This window comes from Manis javanica, chromosome 4, assembly GCF_040802235.1.
Source record: "Manis javanica isolate MJ-LG chromosome 4, MJ_LKY, whole genome shotgun sequence".
NCBI lineage: Eukaryota > Metazoa > Chordata > Mammalia > Pholidota > Manidae > Manis > Manis javanica.
In genome coordinates, this window is record NC_133159.1 from 35,955,191 (window position 1) to 35,969,841 (window position 14,651).

The 14,651-nt window shown below is 38.9% G+C and overlaps 2 protein-coding genes across 9 annotated transcripts in view; one reads left to right on the plus strand and one right to left on the minus strand.

The window, feature by feature from the left end:
- The window catches only part of IPP (intracisternal A particle-promoted polypeptide), a 43,148-nt gene extending 41,574 nt beyond the window's left edge, over positions 1-1,574 (minus strand). For 4 of the 7 annotated variants that reach the window (XM_037021946.2, XM_073233848.1, XM_037021947.2 and 1 more), the window contains exon 1: positions 885-1,023. The gene's annotated coding sequence lies outside the window, so the exon portion shown is untranslated. Of the gene's footprint in view, positions 1-884; positions 1,068-1,414 lie in introns of those variants that run through there. The other 3 variants (XM_073233850.1, XM_073233851.1, XM_073233849.1) reach the window with 3 other exon arrangements.
- MAST2 (microtubule associated serine/threonine kinase 2) overlaps positions 1,052-14,651 on the plus strand; it is a 347,954-nt gene continuing 334,354 nt past the window's right edge. Inside the window, exons 1-2 of one of the 2 annotated variants that reach the window (XM_073233836.1) lie at positions 1,052-1,182; positions 5,571-5,681. In XM_073233836.1, coding sequence (XP_073089937.1) covers positions 5,580-5,681 — 102 coding nt within the window. In that variant the 5' untranslated portion in view covers positions 1,052-1,182; positions 5,571-5,579. The remainder of the gene's footprint in view (positions 1,183-5,570; positions 5,682-14,651) is intronic. The other variant, XM_073233839.1, reaches the window with a different exon arrangement.

The following is a 14,651-nucleotide window of genomic DNA, read 5'->3' on the forward strand; positions in this document are numbered from 1 at the left end:
AGAGTAAACATGACAGCAGTCATATTTCCGAACTGTCATTTGAGCCTTCAGAGGTACAAGCTAAGAGGCAGTAAAGTCCTAAATTTTAAAAAACCTTACAGCTTGAACAATGAGAGTCAAAGGGATAAATCCAAGTTACTTTTTGAATAAAGAAACCACCAGATTCAATAACATAAGGGATGTAGAAATGGAACACGAGTAATCTGAAATGACTAAGGTTTTGTAATTTAGACAGTAAGGAAAATCAGTAATAGGACTGATAGAAATGGTGTGGGCTGTTGGAAAAAAAGTGGTTTAGAGCATTCAATTTTACCAAAGTAAAAATAACTAAGTTGATTATCTAGGAATTAATTACTGAGATTACTGAGAAATCGGAAAAGTACCAAAGTAGCTGCTAAAACTTTCCATCAACATCTACAGAAGACGCTTATTGCATTTAATTGGCATAAAAAAACAGTGTATTTGTCTCTACACAGAAATTTGACCTTCAGGTATTATTCAACAAATCATGGCTGTCAGGTTTTTTTCTGTTTTAGATTTCTTCCTGTCAGCAAGCAGGTTTTGGACCCATGGCTTAATTAAAAGGTACCTCTTCTGCTCCCAAGTGCAAGGCATCAAGCACAGCCACCGAGTTAAAATGCTGCCTCCTGCTACAAAAAGGAGAGTTCACTGAATAGCCATTCACTCAGGTGGCAACACAGCAAAAATCCTAACCAGTTATTACGCTTTTTAGTAACCGCTGATACTATTGCACTAACAGTGGGGTATTTCACTCCAAAAGGCGGCAGGTGGTGTAACCATATTTACAAAAGTTAAAAGCCTAATTCCAGGACGTTGCATAGGGATGTTAAGGATGTAGGGGATGGGCCTACAGAGACGCATACTTGAAAGGCAGATTATTAGGAAACGGTGGAGACGCCCAGAGGAAGTAAAGAAAGACCTATTTGGTGGCCTTGCATTCACTGCCGAGGGCATCTGGAAGCTGCGTCGGCAAAGAGTGTCAGAAAGAATTCCAGGACGAACAGGCTTCAAAAACAAAACAAAACAAAACAAAACAAAACAAAACAAAACAAAACAAAACACGAAGCTCTTTGTGCCTGAGTTGGGGGCTGGGCCCGGAGAGTTACTCCTAAACTGCTGCGGATAAACGTTACGGCGTTGCTGAAGTCGCAGATCTGTCTGGTGAGAGCAAGACTGGCCCGGGGCTCGGCCTTCGATTCCTAGGGGGGCGGGGAGAGAGGCAGGAACGGAGCGGACCACGCGAAGGTCGGTGGGGGTTGAAAACACTTCCACTGTCAGAGGCATCTCTGAGCGGCACGAGGAACCCGGTTCCAGAAGCTTCTCTGTCTTTCCTCCTCGGGTCCCGAGAGCCGAAGAGCCAAAGGGGAAGTTCCCAACCTCGTCACAGACGCACCCGGGACGCAGGCCATTCTTACCACCGCGTCCCCTTCCCGCCGGCGCCCGCTTAGGCTCCGCGTCCCCTTCCCGCCGGCGCCCGCTTAGGCTCTGCGCGCGCAGTCGCGACCGACACGGGCGCGGAGTGGGCGGGGAACCCGGCGCGGGTGAGCGGGCAGCGCGGGCAGACGAAAGCTCAGGGGCGAAGGCCCGGCCCGGCCCGGGCAAGGGGGCTCTGCGCGTGCGCAGTGTTCTTCCGCTCGGGGAGAGACGGCTCCCCGTGCCCACTGCTGTGGCCCCCGGCTTGTGCTCGTCTCTCCGGTGGCGAACCGCGTGGCTGCCAGCGAGCTCATGCCGGTTCGGGCTGGCAGGCCCGCGATGTCCACTCCACCTGCATCCTCTGCATTCCTGTGGCGTCCCAGGCTGCCAGCCAACCTCAGTGTACAGGAAAAGCAGGTTCAAACATCCTGCAGGGCACTTCTCTCTACTCTTATTTTCTTTTTTTCTTTTTTTGAAGAACATTATGTTTACTACACTCCCCCCTTCACCAAGTCCCTCCCACATACCCCATTGCAGTCACTGTCCATCAGTGTAGTAAGATGCTGTAGAATCACTACTTGTCCTGTCTGTGTGGCACAGCCCTCTACGTGCCACCCCCTCATATTATACATGCTAATCGTAATGCCCCCTTTCATTCCACCCACCCCTTATCCCTCCCTTCCCACCCATCCTCCACAGTCCCTTTCCCTTTGGTTGCTGTTACTTCCATTCTTGGGTTCTGTGATTCTGCTGCTGTTTTGTTCCTTCAGTTTTTCTTTGTTCTCAAACTCCACATAGGAGCGAAGTCATTTGGTACTTGTCTTTCTCCACCTGGCTTATTTCACTGACCATAATACCCTCTAGCTCCATCCATGTTGTTGCAAAAGGTAGGATTTGTTTTCTTCTTATGGCTGAATAATATTCCATTGTATATATGTACCATTTCTACTTTATGCATTCATCTACTGATGGACACTTAGATAGCTTCCATTTCTTGACTATTGTAAATAGTGCTGTGATAAACATAGAGGTGCATCTGTCTTTTTCAAACTGGTCTGCTGCATTCTTAGGGTAAATTCCTAGAAGTGGAATTCCTGGGTCAAATGAGATTTCTATTTTGAGCTTTTTGAGGGACCTCCATATTGCTTTCCACAATGGTTGAACTCATTTACGTTCCCACCAGCAGTGTAGGAGGGTTCCCCTTTCTCCACAACCTCGCCAACATTTGTTGCTGTTTGTCTTTTGGATGGTGGCGATCCTTACTGGTGTGAGGTGATATCTCATTGTGGTTTTAATTTGCATTTCTCTGATGATTAGCGATGTGGAGCATATTTTCATGTGTCTGTTGGCCATCTGAATTTCTTCTTTGGAGAACTGTCTGTTCAGCTTCTCTGCCCATTTTTTAATTGGATTTTTTGCTTTTTGTTTGTTGAGGTGCATGAGCTCCTTATGTATTTTGGATGTCAATGCTTTATCGGATCTGTCATCTATGAATATATTCTCCCATACTGTAGGATACCTTTTGTTCTATTGGTGGTGTCCTTTGCTGTACAGAAGCTTTTCAGCTTGATATTGTCCCACTTGTTCATTTTTGCTTTTGTTTCCCTTGCCTGAGGAGATACGTTCATGAAGAAGTCGCTTATGTTTATGTCCAAGAGATTTTTGCCTGTTTTTTTCTAAGAGTTTTATGGTTTATGACTTATATTCAGGTCTTTGATCCATTTCGAATTTACTTTTGTATATGGGGTTAGACAATGGTCCAGTTTCATTCTCTTACATGTGGCTGTCCAGTTTTGCCAGCACCAACTGTTGAAGAGGCTGTCTTTTCCCCATTGTATGTCCATGGCTCCTTTATCATATATTAATTGACCATATATGTTTGGGTTAATGTCTGGAGTCTCTATGCTGTTCCACTGGTCTGTGGCTCTGTTCTTGTGCCAGTACCAAATTGTGTTGATTACTGTGGCTTTGTAGTAGAGCTTGAAGCCAGGGAGCGAGATCTCCCCCACTTTATTCTTCTACTCTTATTTTTAAAAATTAATTTTTTATTGGGATATCATTGACAGGTAACATTACATTAATTTCAGGTCTTTAACGTAATGATCCGAATTTGTACTTTCTATTGTATATTTCATTCACTCAGATCATTTTTCTTGAGTCTCTCCCCGACTGAGCCTGGCACCGTGAATAAACAGATACTTTGAGGGAAGGCAGAACTCAAAACATCCAGTTTTTTTGCTGTTGGACCTTATAATATGTCACATTAATGGCTTTCAAACCTTTCCACCCATCCCACGGTGAATAAAAATATTCTACGTCAAACCCAACAATATCACATATGTGTATATGGATGGATATAGCTGAAACAAAATTTAACGAAATTAGGTTTATACTTTCTACTAGCAATGCACTTAATTGCTTCTTTTTTATTTCATTACCAAAGCATACTAAAAGGGACCTGTTGCCAGAAAACATTGTCCAAATCTTGGAAATGAACAAGAGATTTCTGGGTGCCCTTTCAGTATAAGGCTGGTCATTGTCTAGCAGGCACTGGAAGGATTTGAATCCATAGAGATGTCTTTCTAGTGACTAAGCTATTTTAAAAGAAAATTAATATTTAAAATAATTCTTGCCCACTCTGTAGAAATTTACAGCACAAAACACATTATCTTGACCTTTGGAATATTACACCACTCTCGCCTTTCTTAGCAAATTCACTTCAACATTCCTGATTCTTAGCAAATGCATACAACATTCCTGTAATATTTGATAAGGAAAAAATCCCGACATGTCCTAAAATTAAGTGACATAAGGGTTGACGAATACAGGAGGTAAGGGAAGTTAATTAATAGGCACAAGCCATTGCCAATCAGAGATTCCACAATCCTGAGTGGAGTCATTTCAACAATTAACTAGAAGGCCCCCAGAATCACAGCATTCCTTTTTCATATGAAGACTCTTGGCAGATATCCAGCAACCAACCTTCCCTGTGGACTAATCACCTCTCCCAGAGCTTTCCCCAAATCACCCCACACACCCTATCTATAGCCAATGTAAATTTAAACAATTTTCTTTCCTTGAGACTCCTTCTAAAAAAGTTCCCTGTTTCTTGAGTCTGGTGGACAAGTTATTTCTGGCACCTGGCTTTGCTGCTGGTGAAACAGAAACTTCCCGTCCCAAGATTTAGTCCTTTTTCTGACCAGCATCTGTAATAGCTCAATAAACCCTTTTATTTCAGGGATCTATCTCATGGTAATCAGAGTTTGACTTGTCACATTTTACTGGTTCCCTTCTTAATTAGTAAGATAACACTTTCGACATGTGTTTATTTTTATGAGTCATGACTTTACCTTTTAGAAAACTATATTTCAGCACCACTAAATTCATTTCACAACTTCCTACTGGATTGCAGCCAGCGTTTGAAAACCAGTGCTTTAAGGTGTATACCTGGGTGCAGAATTGCCAGAACATACAGCATGTGCATCTTCAATTTCACTAGAAAATGCCTCTTTTCCATGTTCTTTGTTCCAATTTACATTCCCACCAGCAGTGAATGAGAGTTCCCATGTTCCACATCCTTGCCAACACCTAACATCACCAAATGTTTCAGTTTTGTATTATCTGGTAAGTGTAAAACAGTATTTTGTTTCTGTTATAATTTACATTTATTCCCTGATGATTAATGAGATCAGCTGTAAAAGATGTTTATATAAGCTGCTGTGGACTGAATTGTGTCTCCTCTGACCCCAAAATTCATATTTTGAAGCCCTAACCCTCAATGTGATGCTGTTTGTAGATGGGGCCTTTGGGAGGTAATAGGGTTAGTGAGGTCATGAGAATGGGGCTCACATAGTGAGATTAGTGACCTTATAAAAGGACACTCCAAAACTCCAAAGAGCTTATAAAACTCCAAAGAACTTGAGTATATGCAGAGAGGACAAGTAATGATTCTATAGCATCTTCCTACGCTGATGGACAGTGACTGTAATGGGGTATATGGGGGGGAGTTGATAATGGGGGGAGTCTAGTAACCATAATATTGTTCAAGTAATTGTACATTAACGATACCAAAAACAAAACAAAAAACTCCAAAGAGCTTGTTCTCTCCTTTCCCTATGTACCCACTATATGCACAGAGAGGTTATATGAACACAAGGATGGAGGCTGCCTACAAAGCAAGAGAGAAGGCTCAGAGTGAAGCCTACTTTGCTGTCACCTTGATCTTGGACTTCCCAGCCTCCAGAACTGTGAGAAATTAATTTCTGTTATTTAAGTGACCCAGTCTGTCTATGGTATTTTGTTATGGCAGTCCAAGCAGTCTAATACAAAAGCCAACTCAGTTTATTTTTCTGTAAAATGGCTACTCATGTCTTTTGTCCATTTTTCTACTGAATTTTTTGTTTTTTATTGATTCGAGGCGGTCTTTTATTATATGTGTTGTGAACATTTTCTTCCAATTTGTGGTTTGTCTATATCGTTCTTTTGTTGTCTCTTTTGATGAAGAAAAGTCCAAAATTCTGCCAATTTATCAGTCTCTTTATGTTTTGCACTTTTGGTGTGTTGCTTAAGAAAGTCTTCCCTTCCCCACTATAGTAAATATATAATTTTATATTTTCCTCAGAGTGTTTAATTTGTCTTTTCATATTTAATATTTCTAATCATTAGGAATCAATTTTTGTGAATGGATTAGAATAGGGATTCAATTTCTGCTTTTGGTTTTCTATATGTTTAACCAATTTTCACAACACTATTGAATAGTTCACATCTTTCCCACTGATCTGCAATGCTTAGGTCTCTATATTATGTTCCTTTTGGGCTGGAATCAATTCTAAATTCAGTTCCCTTGGTCTGTTCATCTGTGTGCCCTGCTGTTTTAATTACTGTAGTTTTATAGTAACTCTTGATATCCAGTAGGACAAGTTTCCCCACCCTGTTTTTCTTCATCAGTATCTTGGCTATTACTAGCACTTTTCGTTGTCCTATGTAGATTTTAGAACCAGTCTGTCAAGTTTCACACACACATACACACAAAATGGGGATTCTGGTAGAATTTCAATAAACCTGTAGGACAGTTTAGAAAGAATTAAATCTTTATAATATTGAATACTCTTACATTAACAAAATTAGATTTAGGAAAAACTTAAAGTTCTTAGTTTTACCCATAAAGGTCTTATATATCTCTTATTACGTTTCTTCCTGAGTACTTTTATGTTTGTACTATTGTAAATTATATATTTTTAAGAATTATACTTTATGTTTGTTGGGTATGGAAATGAAATTCATTTCTGGATATTGATTTTATAGACAACAACCTTACTTAGCTCCCTGATTCATTAAAGTTACAGATTTTTAAATTTTCCTGTGTAAATAATCATATCTCCATATATGACAATTTTCTTCCTTCCTTCCTCCCTCCCTTCCTTCCTTTCTCTCTCTCTCTCTCTCTCTCTCTCTCTCTCTTTCTTTTCAAACCTTATACCTTCTATTTCTTTTTCTTGTCTTACTTGGCTGACTAAGATCTCTAGTGAAAGGGTGATTACAGAAGAAGTGTAGTGTAGGAATTAATGCATAGACTTTGGAACCAAATGCCTAAATCTAAAACCGGGGCCTGCCACACTAATACCTTGAGCAAGCTGTTTAACTTTTTATAACTCAAATTTTTCAAGTTAAACTTTGTCTAATTACTGTACATCATTTAGTTGTAAGGATTAAATTTGTTAACAGTTAATGCACTTAGTACCTGGTAACCATTAGCACTTTTAAATTATTAATAACACAAAAATACTAATAACATCAGGTATCCTTCTATATTTCCTGATTTTAAATAATATTTTGTCATTTAATTTTAATGTTTGCTCTACTTTTTCTAGATGTTCTTTTATCAGGTTATAGAAGTTCTCTTCTAATCCATCAACAACTGCTACTAGTATTACTACTACTATAATTAAAAATGATAATACTTAACATGTAGAGTATTTATTATAATCTCAACTTCATTTATTCTATCTCCTGAGTATTTCATGAATGAGTATTGACTTTAACAGAGTCTTTCTCTTTATCTTTTTAGAAGATTGTATGGTGCTTCTTTTTAGTATGTTAATGCACCAAATTACACTAAGAGTTTTGTTTTACTATTATTGTAAATAATATATATATATAGGTATCATTAATCTACAATTACATGAGGAACATTATGTTCGCTAGACTCCCCCATCTTCAAGTCCCCCTCACAAACCCCATTGCAGTCACTGTCCATCAGTGTAGTAAGATGCTGTAGAATCACTACTTGTCCTGTCTGTGTGGCACAGCCCTCTACGTGCCACCCCCTCATATTATACATGCTAATCGTAATGCCCCCTTTCATTCCACCCACCCCTTATCCCTCCCTTCCCACCCATCCTCCACAGTCCCTTTCCCTTTGGTTGCTGTTACTTCCATTCTTGGGTTCTGTGATTCTGCTGCTGTTTTGTTCCTTCAGTTTTTTCTTTGTTCTTATACTCCACATATGAGTGAAATCATTTGGTACTTGTCTTTCTCCACCTGGCTTATTTCACTGAGCATAATACCCTCTAGCTCCGTCCATGTTGTTGCAAATGGTGGGATTTGTTTTCTTCTTATGGCTGAATAATATTCCATTGTGTATATGTACCACATCTTCTTTATCCATTCATCTACTGATGGACACTTAGGTTGCTTCCATTTCTTGACTATTGTAAACAGTGCTGTGATAAACATAGGGGTGCATCTGTCTTTTTCAAACTGGTCTGCTGCATTCTTAGGGTAAATTCCTAGAAGTGGAATTCCTGGGTCAAATGATATTTCTATTTTGAGCTTTTTGAGGAAACTCCATACTGCTTTCCACAATGGTTGAACTAATTTACATTCCCACCAGCAGTGTAGGAGGGTTCCCCTTTCTCCACATCCTCGCCAACATTTGTTGTTATTTGTCTTTTGGATGGTGGCGATCCTTACTGGTGTGAGGTGATATCTCATCATGGTTTTAATGTGCATTTCTCTGATGACTAGCGATGTGGAGCATCTTTTCATGTGCCTGTTGGCCATCTGAATTTCTTCTTTGGAGAACTGTCTGTTCAGTTCCTCTGCCCATATTTTAATTGGATTATTTGCTTTTTGTTTGTTGAGGTGCATGAGCTTGTTATATATTTTGGATGTCAACCCTTTATCGGATCTGTCATTTATGAATATATTCTCCCATACTGTAGGATGCCTTTTTGTTCTATTGTTGGTGTCCTTTGCTGTACAGAAGCTTCTCAGCTTGATATAGTCCCATTTGTTCATTTTTGCTTTTGTTTCCCTTGCCCAGCAAGATATGTTCATGAAGAAGTCACTCATGTTTACATCCAAGAGATTTTTGCCTATGTTTTTTTCTAAGAGTTTTATGGTTTCATGACTTACATTCAGGTCTTTGATTGATTTTGAATTTACTTTTGTGTACAGGGTTAGACAGTGATCCAGTTTCATTATCTTACATGTAGCTGTCCAGTTTTGCCAGCACAAGCTGTTGAAGAGGATGTATTTTGCCATTGTACGTCCATGGCTCCTTTATCATATGTTAATTAACTGTATACATTTGGGTTAATATCTGGACTCTGTGTTCTGTTACCCTGGTATGTGGGTCTGTTCTTGTACCAGTACCAAATTGTCTTGATTACTGTGGCTTTGTAGTAGAGCTTGAAGTTGGGAAGCAAGATGCCCCCTGCTTTATTCTTCCTTCTCAGGATTGCTTTGGCTATTCAGGGTCTTTTGTGGTTCCATATGAATTTTAAAACTATTTGTTCCACTTCATTGAAGAATGTTGTTGGTATTTTGATAGGCATTGCATTGAATCTGTAGATTGCTTTAGGCAGGATGACCATTTTGACAATATTAATTCTTCCTAGCCAAGAGTATGGAATGAGTTTCCATTTGTTAGTGTCCCCTTTAATTTCTCTTAAGTGTGTCTTGTAGTTTTCAGGGTATAGGTCTTTCACTTCCTTGGTTAGGTTTATTCCTAGGTATTTTATTCTTTTGGATGCCATTGTGAATGGAATTTTTTTCCTGATTTCTCTTTCTGTTAGTTCATCGTTAGTGTATAGGAAGACAACCAATTTCTGTGTATTAGTTTTGTGTCCTGCACCTTTGCTGAATTCAGATATTAGTTGTAGTAGTTTTGGAATGGAGTCTTGAGGGTTTTTTATGTACAATATCATGTCATCTGCAAATAGTGACAATTTGAGCTCTTTTTTTTACCAATCTTGATGCCTTGTATTTCTTTGTTTTGCCTAACTGCCATGGCTAGGACCTCCAGTACTATGTTGAATAACAGTAGGGAGAGTGGGCATCCCTGTCTTGTTCCCAATCTTAGAGGAAAAGCTTTCAGCTTCTTGCTGTTAAGTATGATGTTGGCTGTGGGTTTGTCGTATATGGCCTTTATTATGTTGAGGTACTTGCCCTCTATACCCATTTTTTAATTTTTAATTTTGGTATAATTAATCTACTGTTACATAAGGAACATTATGTTTACTAGACTCCCCCCATCACCAAGTCCCCCCGAGAAAACCCATTACAGTCACTGTCCATTAGTGTAGTAAGATGCTGTAGAATCACTTCTTGTCCTCTCTGTGTTGCATAGCCCTCCCCATGCCCTCCCCCATATTATACATGCTATTTGTAATGCCCCTTTTCTTTTTTTTTCAGTGGGTGGTGAAAGGGTTTATTATACGGCTGGTTCTCCCGGCAGCAGGTCGAGCACTAGCATCTCTGCCTCCACCCAGAGCACTGGGCTGAGCTCTCTATATAGAGCAATAATAGCTTATTGCCTAAAGGTGTGGAAGCGGCAGCCTAGCAACAAGCCAGTTACATCATCAGGTGGTTTCATTTCAGTGAGGATCCTGGCCATAGGAACCCTAGCTTCCCTGCATTAGCCCTTTGGGTGTTATTTTTTTCCTTGTTTTTCTTTTTTTTCATTTGGGGGCCTTTCCATTGTTAGTTTTTTATTTCTGTGTAGAAATCTTAAATTAGTCAAATTTATGAATCATGTAGTCAAATTTATTAAATTTGTCAATCATTTCTCTTATGGCTTCTGAATTTCTTACCTTGCTTAGAAAGATTTTAGTCACCTGTGTTAGTTTGCAAGAGCTGCCATAGCAAAGAATCGCAGACTGGGTAGCTTAAACATTAAAAATTCATTTCCTCAAGACTCTGGAGGCTAGAAGTCCAAGGTGGTGTTAGCAGGGCTGGTTCTTCTGAGGCTTCCTTCCTTGGCTTGTAGATGGCTGCCTTCCCCCTGTTTTCATGCCATCTTGTCTCTGTGTGTGTCTATGTTCTAGTATCTTCTTCTCATATGAACACCAGTCATATTAGATTAGGACCCACTGCAATGGCCTATTTTGACTTAATTACCTTTTCAAAGATCCTCTGTCCAAATGCAGTCACGTTTTGAGACGGATGGTTAGGCCTTCAATGAATTTTGAAGCAACTCAATTTAGCCCGTATCATCGTCCAAGATTATTTTCGAAAGTTTTTCAAAATAGTAGGCTTGTGGTTTTGTTTTTTAAGATCTAAATATTTGATCCATCCCGAATTTGAGAATTTGCTTTGGCATAAGATATGAGGTAGGGATCCAATTTTACTTTTTTTCTGCATGGTAAGCAAAATGTTACAGCTACATGTGTTAATAATCTTCCTCCCACCTCAATCTTGAAATTCTAGATTCATCTTATACTCAATTTCCAAGTATATTTGGGTCTCTTTCTGGTTACTATTTCATATAACTGATCTATTTCTGTGCCCTATCAAAAGTTTAATTATGGCAATTTTATATTTTAATCTTCTAGGGCTAATATTATTTTGTTATTTTTCTTTTTCAGAATTTTTATCACTATGTTTATGCATTCACATTTCAGCATTTACTTTAGCATTCCCTTGTCTAGTTCTAAAAAAATTCTAATGCCGTTTTTCTTGGGATGGGTTCAGGTACAGAGATAAATTTAAGAAGACTTTACAAGTTTGTATTATTGAGACTTAAATGTCTATATTTCTTAGCATTGTTCACCCTTTCAAACTGCTTGAATTTTTAACCATGTACATGTACTGATTTATTTTTTGGTATCATTAATCTACAATTACATGAAGAACATTATGTTTAGTAGGCTCCCGCCTTCACCAAAACCCCACACATACCCCTTCACAGTCACTATCCATCAGCATAGTAAGATGCTGTGGAATCACTACTTGTCTTCTCTGTGTTGTACAGCCCATGCCACCCTGTATCCCCCCCCCCACATTATACATGCTAATTGTAATGCCCCTTTTCTTTTCCCCGCCTCATCCCTACCTTCTCACCCATCCTCCCTAGTCCCTTTCCCTTTGGTAACTGTTAGTCCATTCTTGGGTTCTGTGATTCTGCTGCTGTTTTGTTCCTTCAGTTTTTCTTTGTTCTTATACTCCACATATGAGTGAAATCATTTGGTTCTTGTCTTTCTCCGCCTGGCTTATTTCAGTGAGCATAATACCCTCTAGCTCCATCCATATTGTTGCAAGTGGTAGGATTTGTTTTCTTCTTATGGCTGAATAATATTCCATTGTGTATATGTACCATATCTTCTTTATCCATTCATCTACTGATGGACACTTAGGTTGCTTCTATTTCTTGGCTATTGTAAATAGTGCTGTGATAAACATAGGGGTGCATCTGTCTTTTTCAAACTGGTCTGCTGCATTCTTAGGGTAAATTCCTAGAAGTGGAATTCCTGGGTCAAATAGTATTTCTATTTTGAGCTTTTTGAGGAACCTCCATATTGCTTTCCACAATGGTTGAACTTGTTTCCATTCTCACCAGCAGTGTAGGAGAGTTCCCCTTTCTCCACAACCTCGCCAACATTTTTTGTTGTTTGTCTTTTGTATGTTGGCGATCCTTACTGGTGTGAGGTGATAATCTCATTGTGGTTTTAATTTGCATTTCTCTGATGATTAGTGATGTGGAGCATCTTTTCATGTGTCTGTTGGCCATCTGAATTTCATCTTTGGAGAACTGTCTGTTCAGCTCCTCTGCCCATTTTTTAATTGGATTTTTTGCTTTTTGTTTGTTGAGGTGCATGAGCTCTTTATATATTTTGGATGTCAACCCTTTATCGGATCTGTCATTTATGAATATATTCTCCCATACTGTAGGATACCTTTTTGTTCTATTGATGGTGTCCTTTGCTGTACAGAAGCTTTTCAACTTGATATAGTCCCACTTGTTCATTTTTGCTTTTGTTTCCCTTCCCCAGGGAGATATGTTCATGAAAAAGTCGCTCATGTTTATGTCCAAGAGATTTTTGCCTGTGTTTTCCTCCAAGATTTTCATGGTTTCATGACTTTCATTCAGGTCTTTGATCCACTTCGACTACTTTTGTGTGTGGGGTTAGGCAGTGATCCAGTTTCATTCACTTACATGTAGCTGTCCAGTTTTGCCAACACCAGCTGTTGAAGAAGCTGTCATTTCCCCATTGTATATCCATGGCTTCTTTATCATATGTTAATTGACCATATATGTTTGGGTTAATTTGTGGACTCTCTATTCTCTTCCACTGGTCTGTGACTCCATTTTTGTGTTGTCTTGATTACTGTGGCTTTGTTGAACAGCTTGAAGTTGGGAAGTGAGATGCCCTCTGCTTTATTCTTCTTTCTCAGGATTGCTTTGGCCATTCAGGGTCTTTTGTGGTTCCATATGAATTTTAAGACTATTTGTTCCAGTTCATTGAAGAATATTGTTGGTATTTTGATAGGCTTTGCATTGAATCTGTAGATTGTTTTAGGCAGCATGGCCATTTTGACGATATTAATTCTTCCTAGCCAAGAGCATGGAATGAGTCTCCATTTGTTAGTGTCCCCTTTAATTTCTCTTAAGTGTGTCTTGTAGTTATCAGGGTATAGGTCTTTCACTTCCTTAGTTAGGTTTATTCCTAGGTATTTTATTCTTTTGGATGTAATTGTGAATGGAAGTGTTTTCCTGATTTCTCTTTCTGTTAATTCATCATTAGTGTATAGGAAAGCAACCGATTTCTGTGTATTAACTTTGTATCCTGCAACTTTGCTGAATTCAGATATTAGTTGTAGTAGTTTTGGAATTGAGTCTTTAGGGTTTTTTATGTACAATATCATGTTATCTGCAAATAGTGACAGTTTGAGTTCCTCTTTACCAATCTTGATGCCTTGTATTTCTGTGTTTTGTCTGACTTCCATGGCCAGGACCTGTAGTACTATGTTGAATAACAGTGGGGAGAGTGGGTATCCCTGTCTTGTTCCTGATCTTAGAGGAAAAGCTTTTAGTTTCTTGCTGTTAAGTATGATGTTGTCTGTGGGTTTATCATATATGACCTTGATTATGTTGAGGTACTTGCCCTCTATACCCATTTTGTTGAGAGTTTTTATCATGAATGGATGTTGTGTTTTGTCAAATGCTTTTTCAGCATGTATGGAAATGATCATGTGGTTTTTGTCCTTCTTTCTGTTGATGTGGTGGATGATGTTGTTGGATTTTCAAATGTTGTATGTCATTGCATCCCTGGGATGAATCCCACGTGGTCATGGTGTATGATCCTCTTGCTGTATTTTTGAGTTTGGTTTGCTAATATTTTGTTGAGTATTTTTCATCTACATTCATCAGGGATATTGGTCTGAAATTTTCTTTTTCTGTGGGGTCTTTGCCTGGTTTTGGTATTAGAGTGATGCTGGCTTCATAGAATGAGTTTGGGAGTATTCCCTCCTCTTCTATTTTTTGGAAATCTTTAAGGGGAATGGGTATTATGTCTTCTCTATATGTCTGATAAAATTCAGCAGTGAATCCATCTGGTCTAGGGGTTTTGTTCTTAGGTAGGTTTTTGATTACTGCTTCAATTTCTTTGCTGGTAATTGGTCTGTTTAAATTTTGTGTTTCTTTCTTGGTCAGTCTTGGAAGGTTGTATTTTTCTAGGAAGTTTTCCATTTCTTCTAGGTTTTGCTGCTTGTTTGCATATAGGTTTTCATAGTACTCTCTAATAATTCTTTGTATTTCTGTGGTGTCCATCGTGATTTTTCCTTTCTCATTTCTGATTCTGTTGATGTGTGTAGATTCTCTTTTTCTCTTAATAAGTCTGGCTAGGGTCTTATCATATTTTGTTTATTTTTTCAAAGAACCAGCTCTTGGTTTCATTGATTTTTTCTATTATTTTATTCTCAATTTTATTTATTTC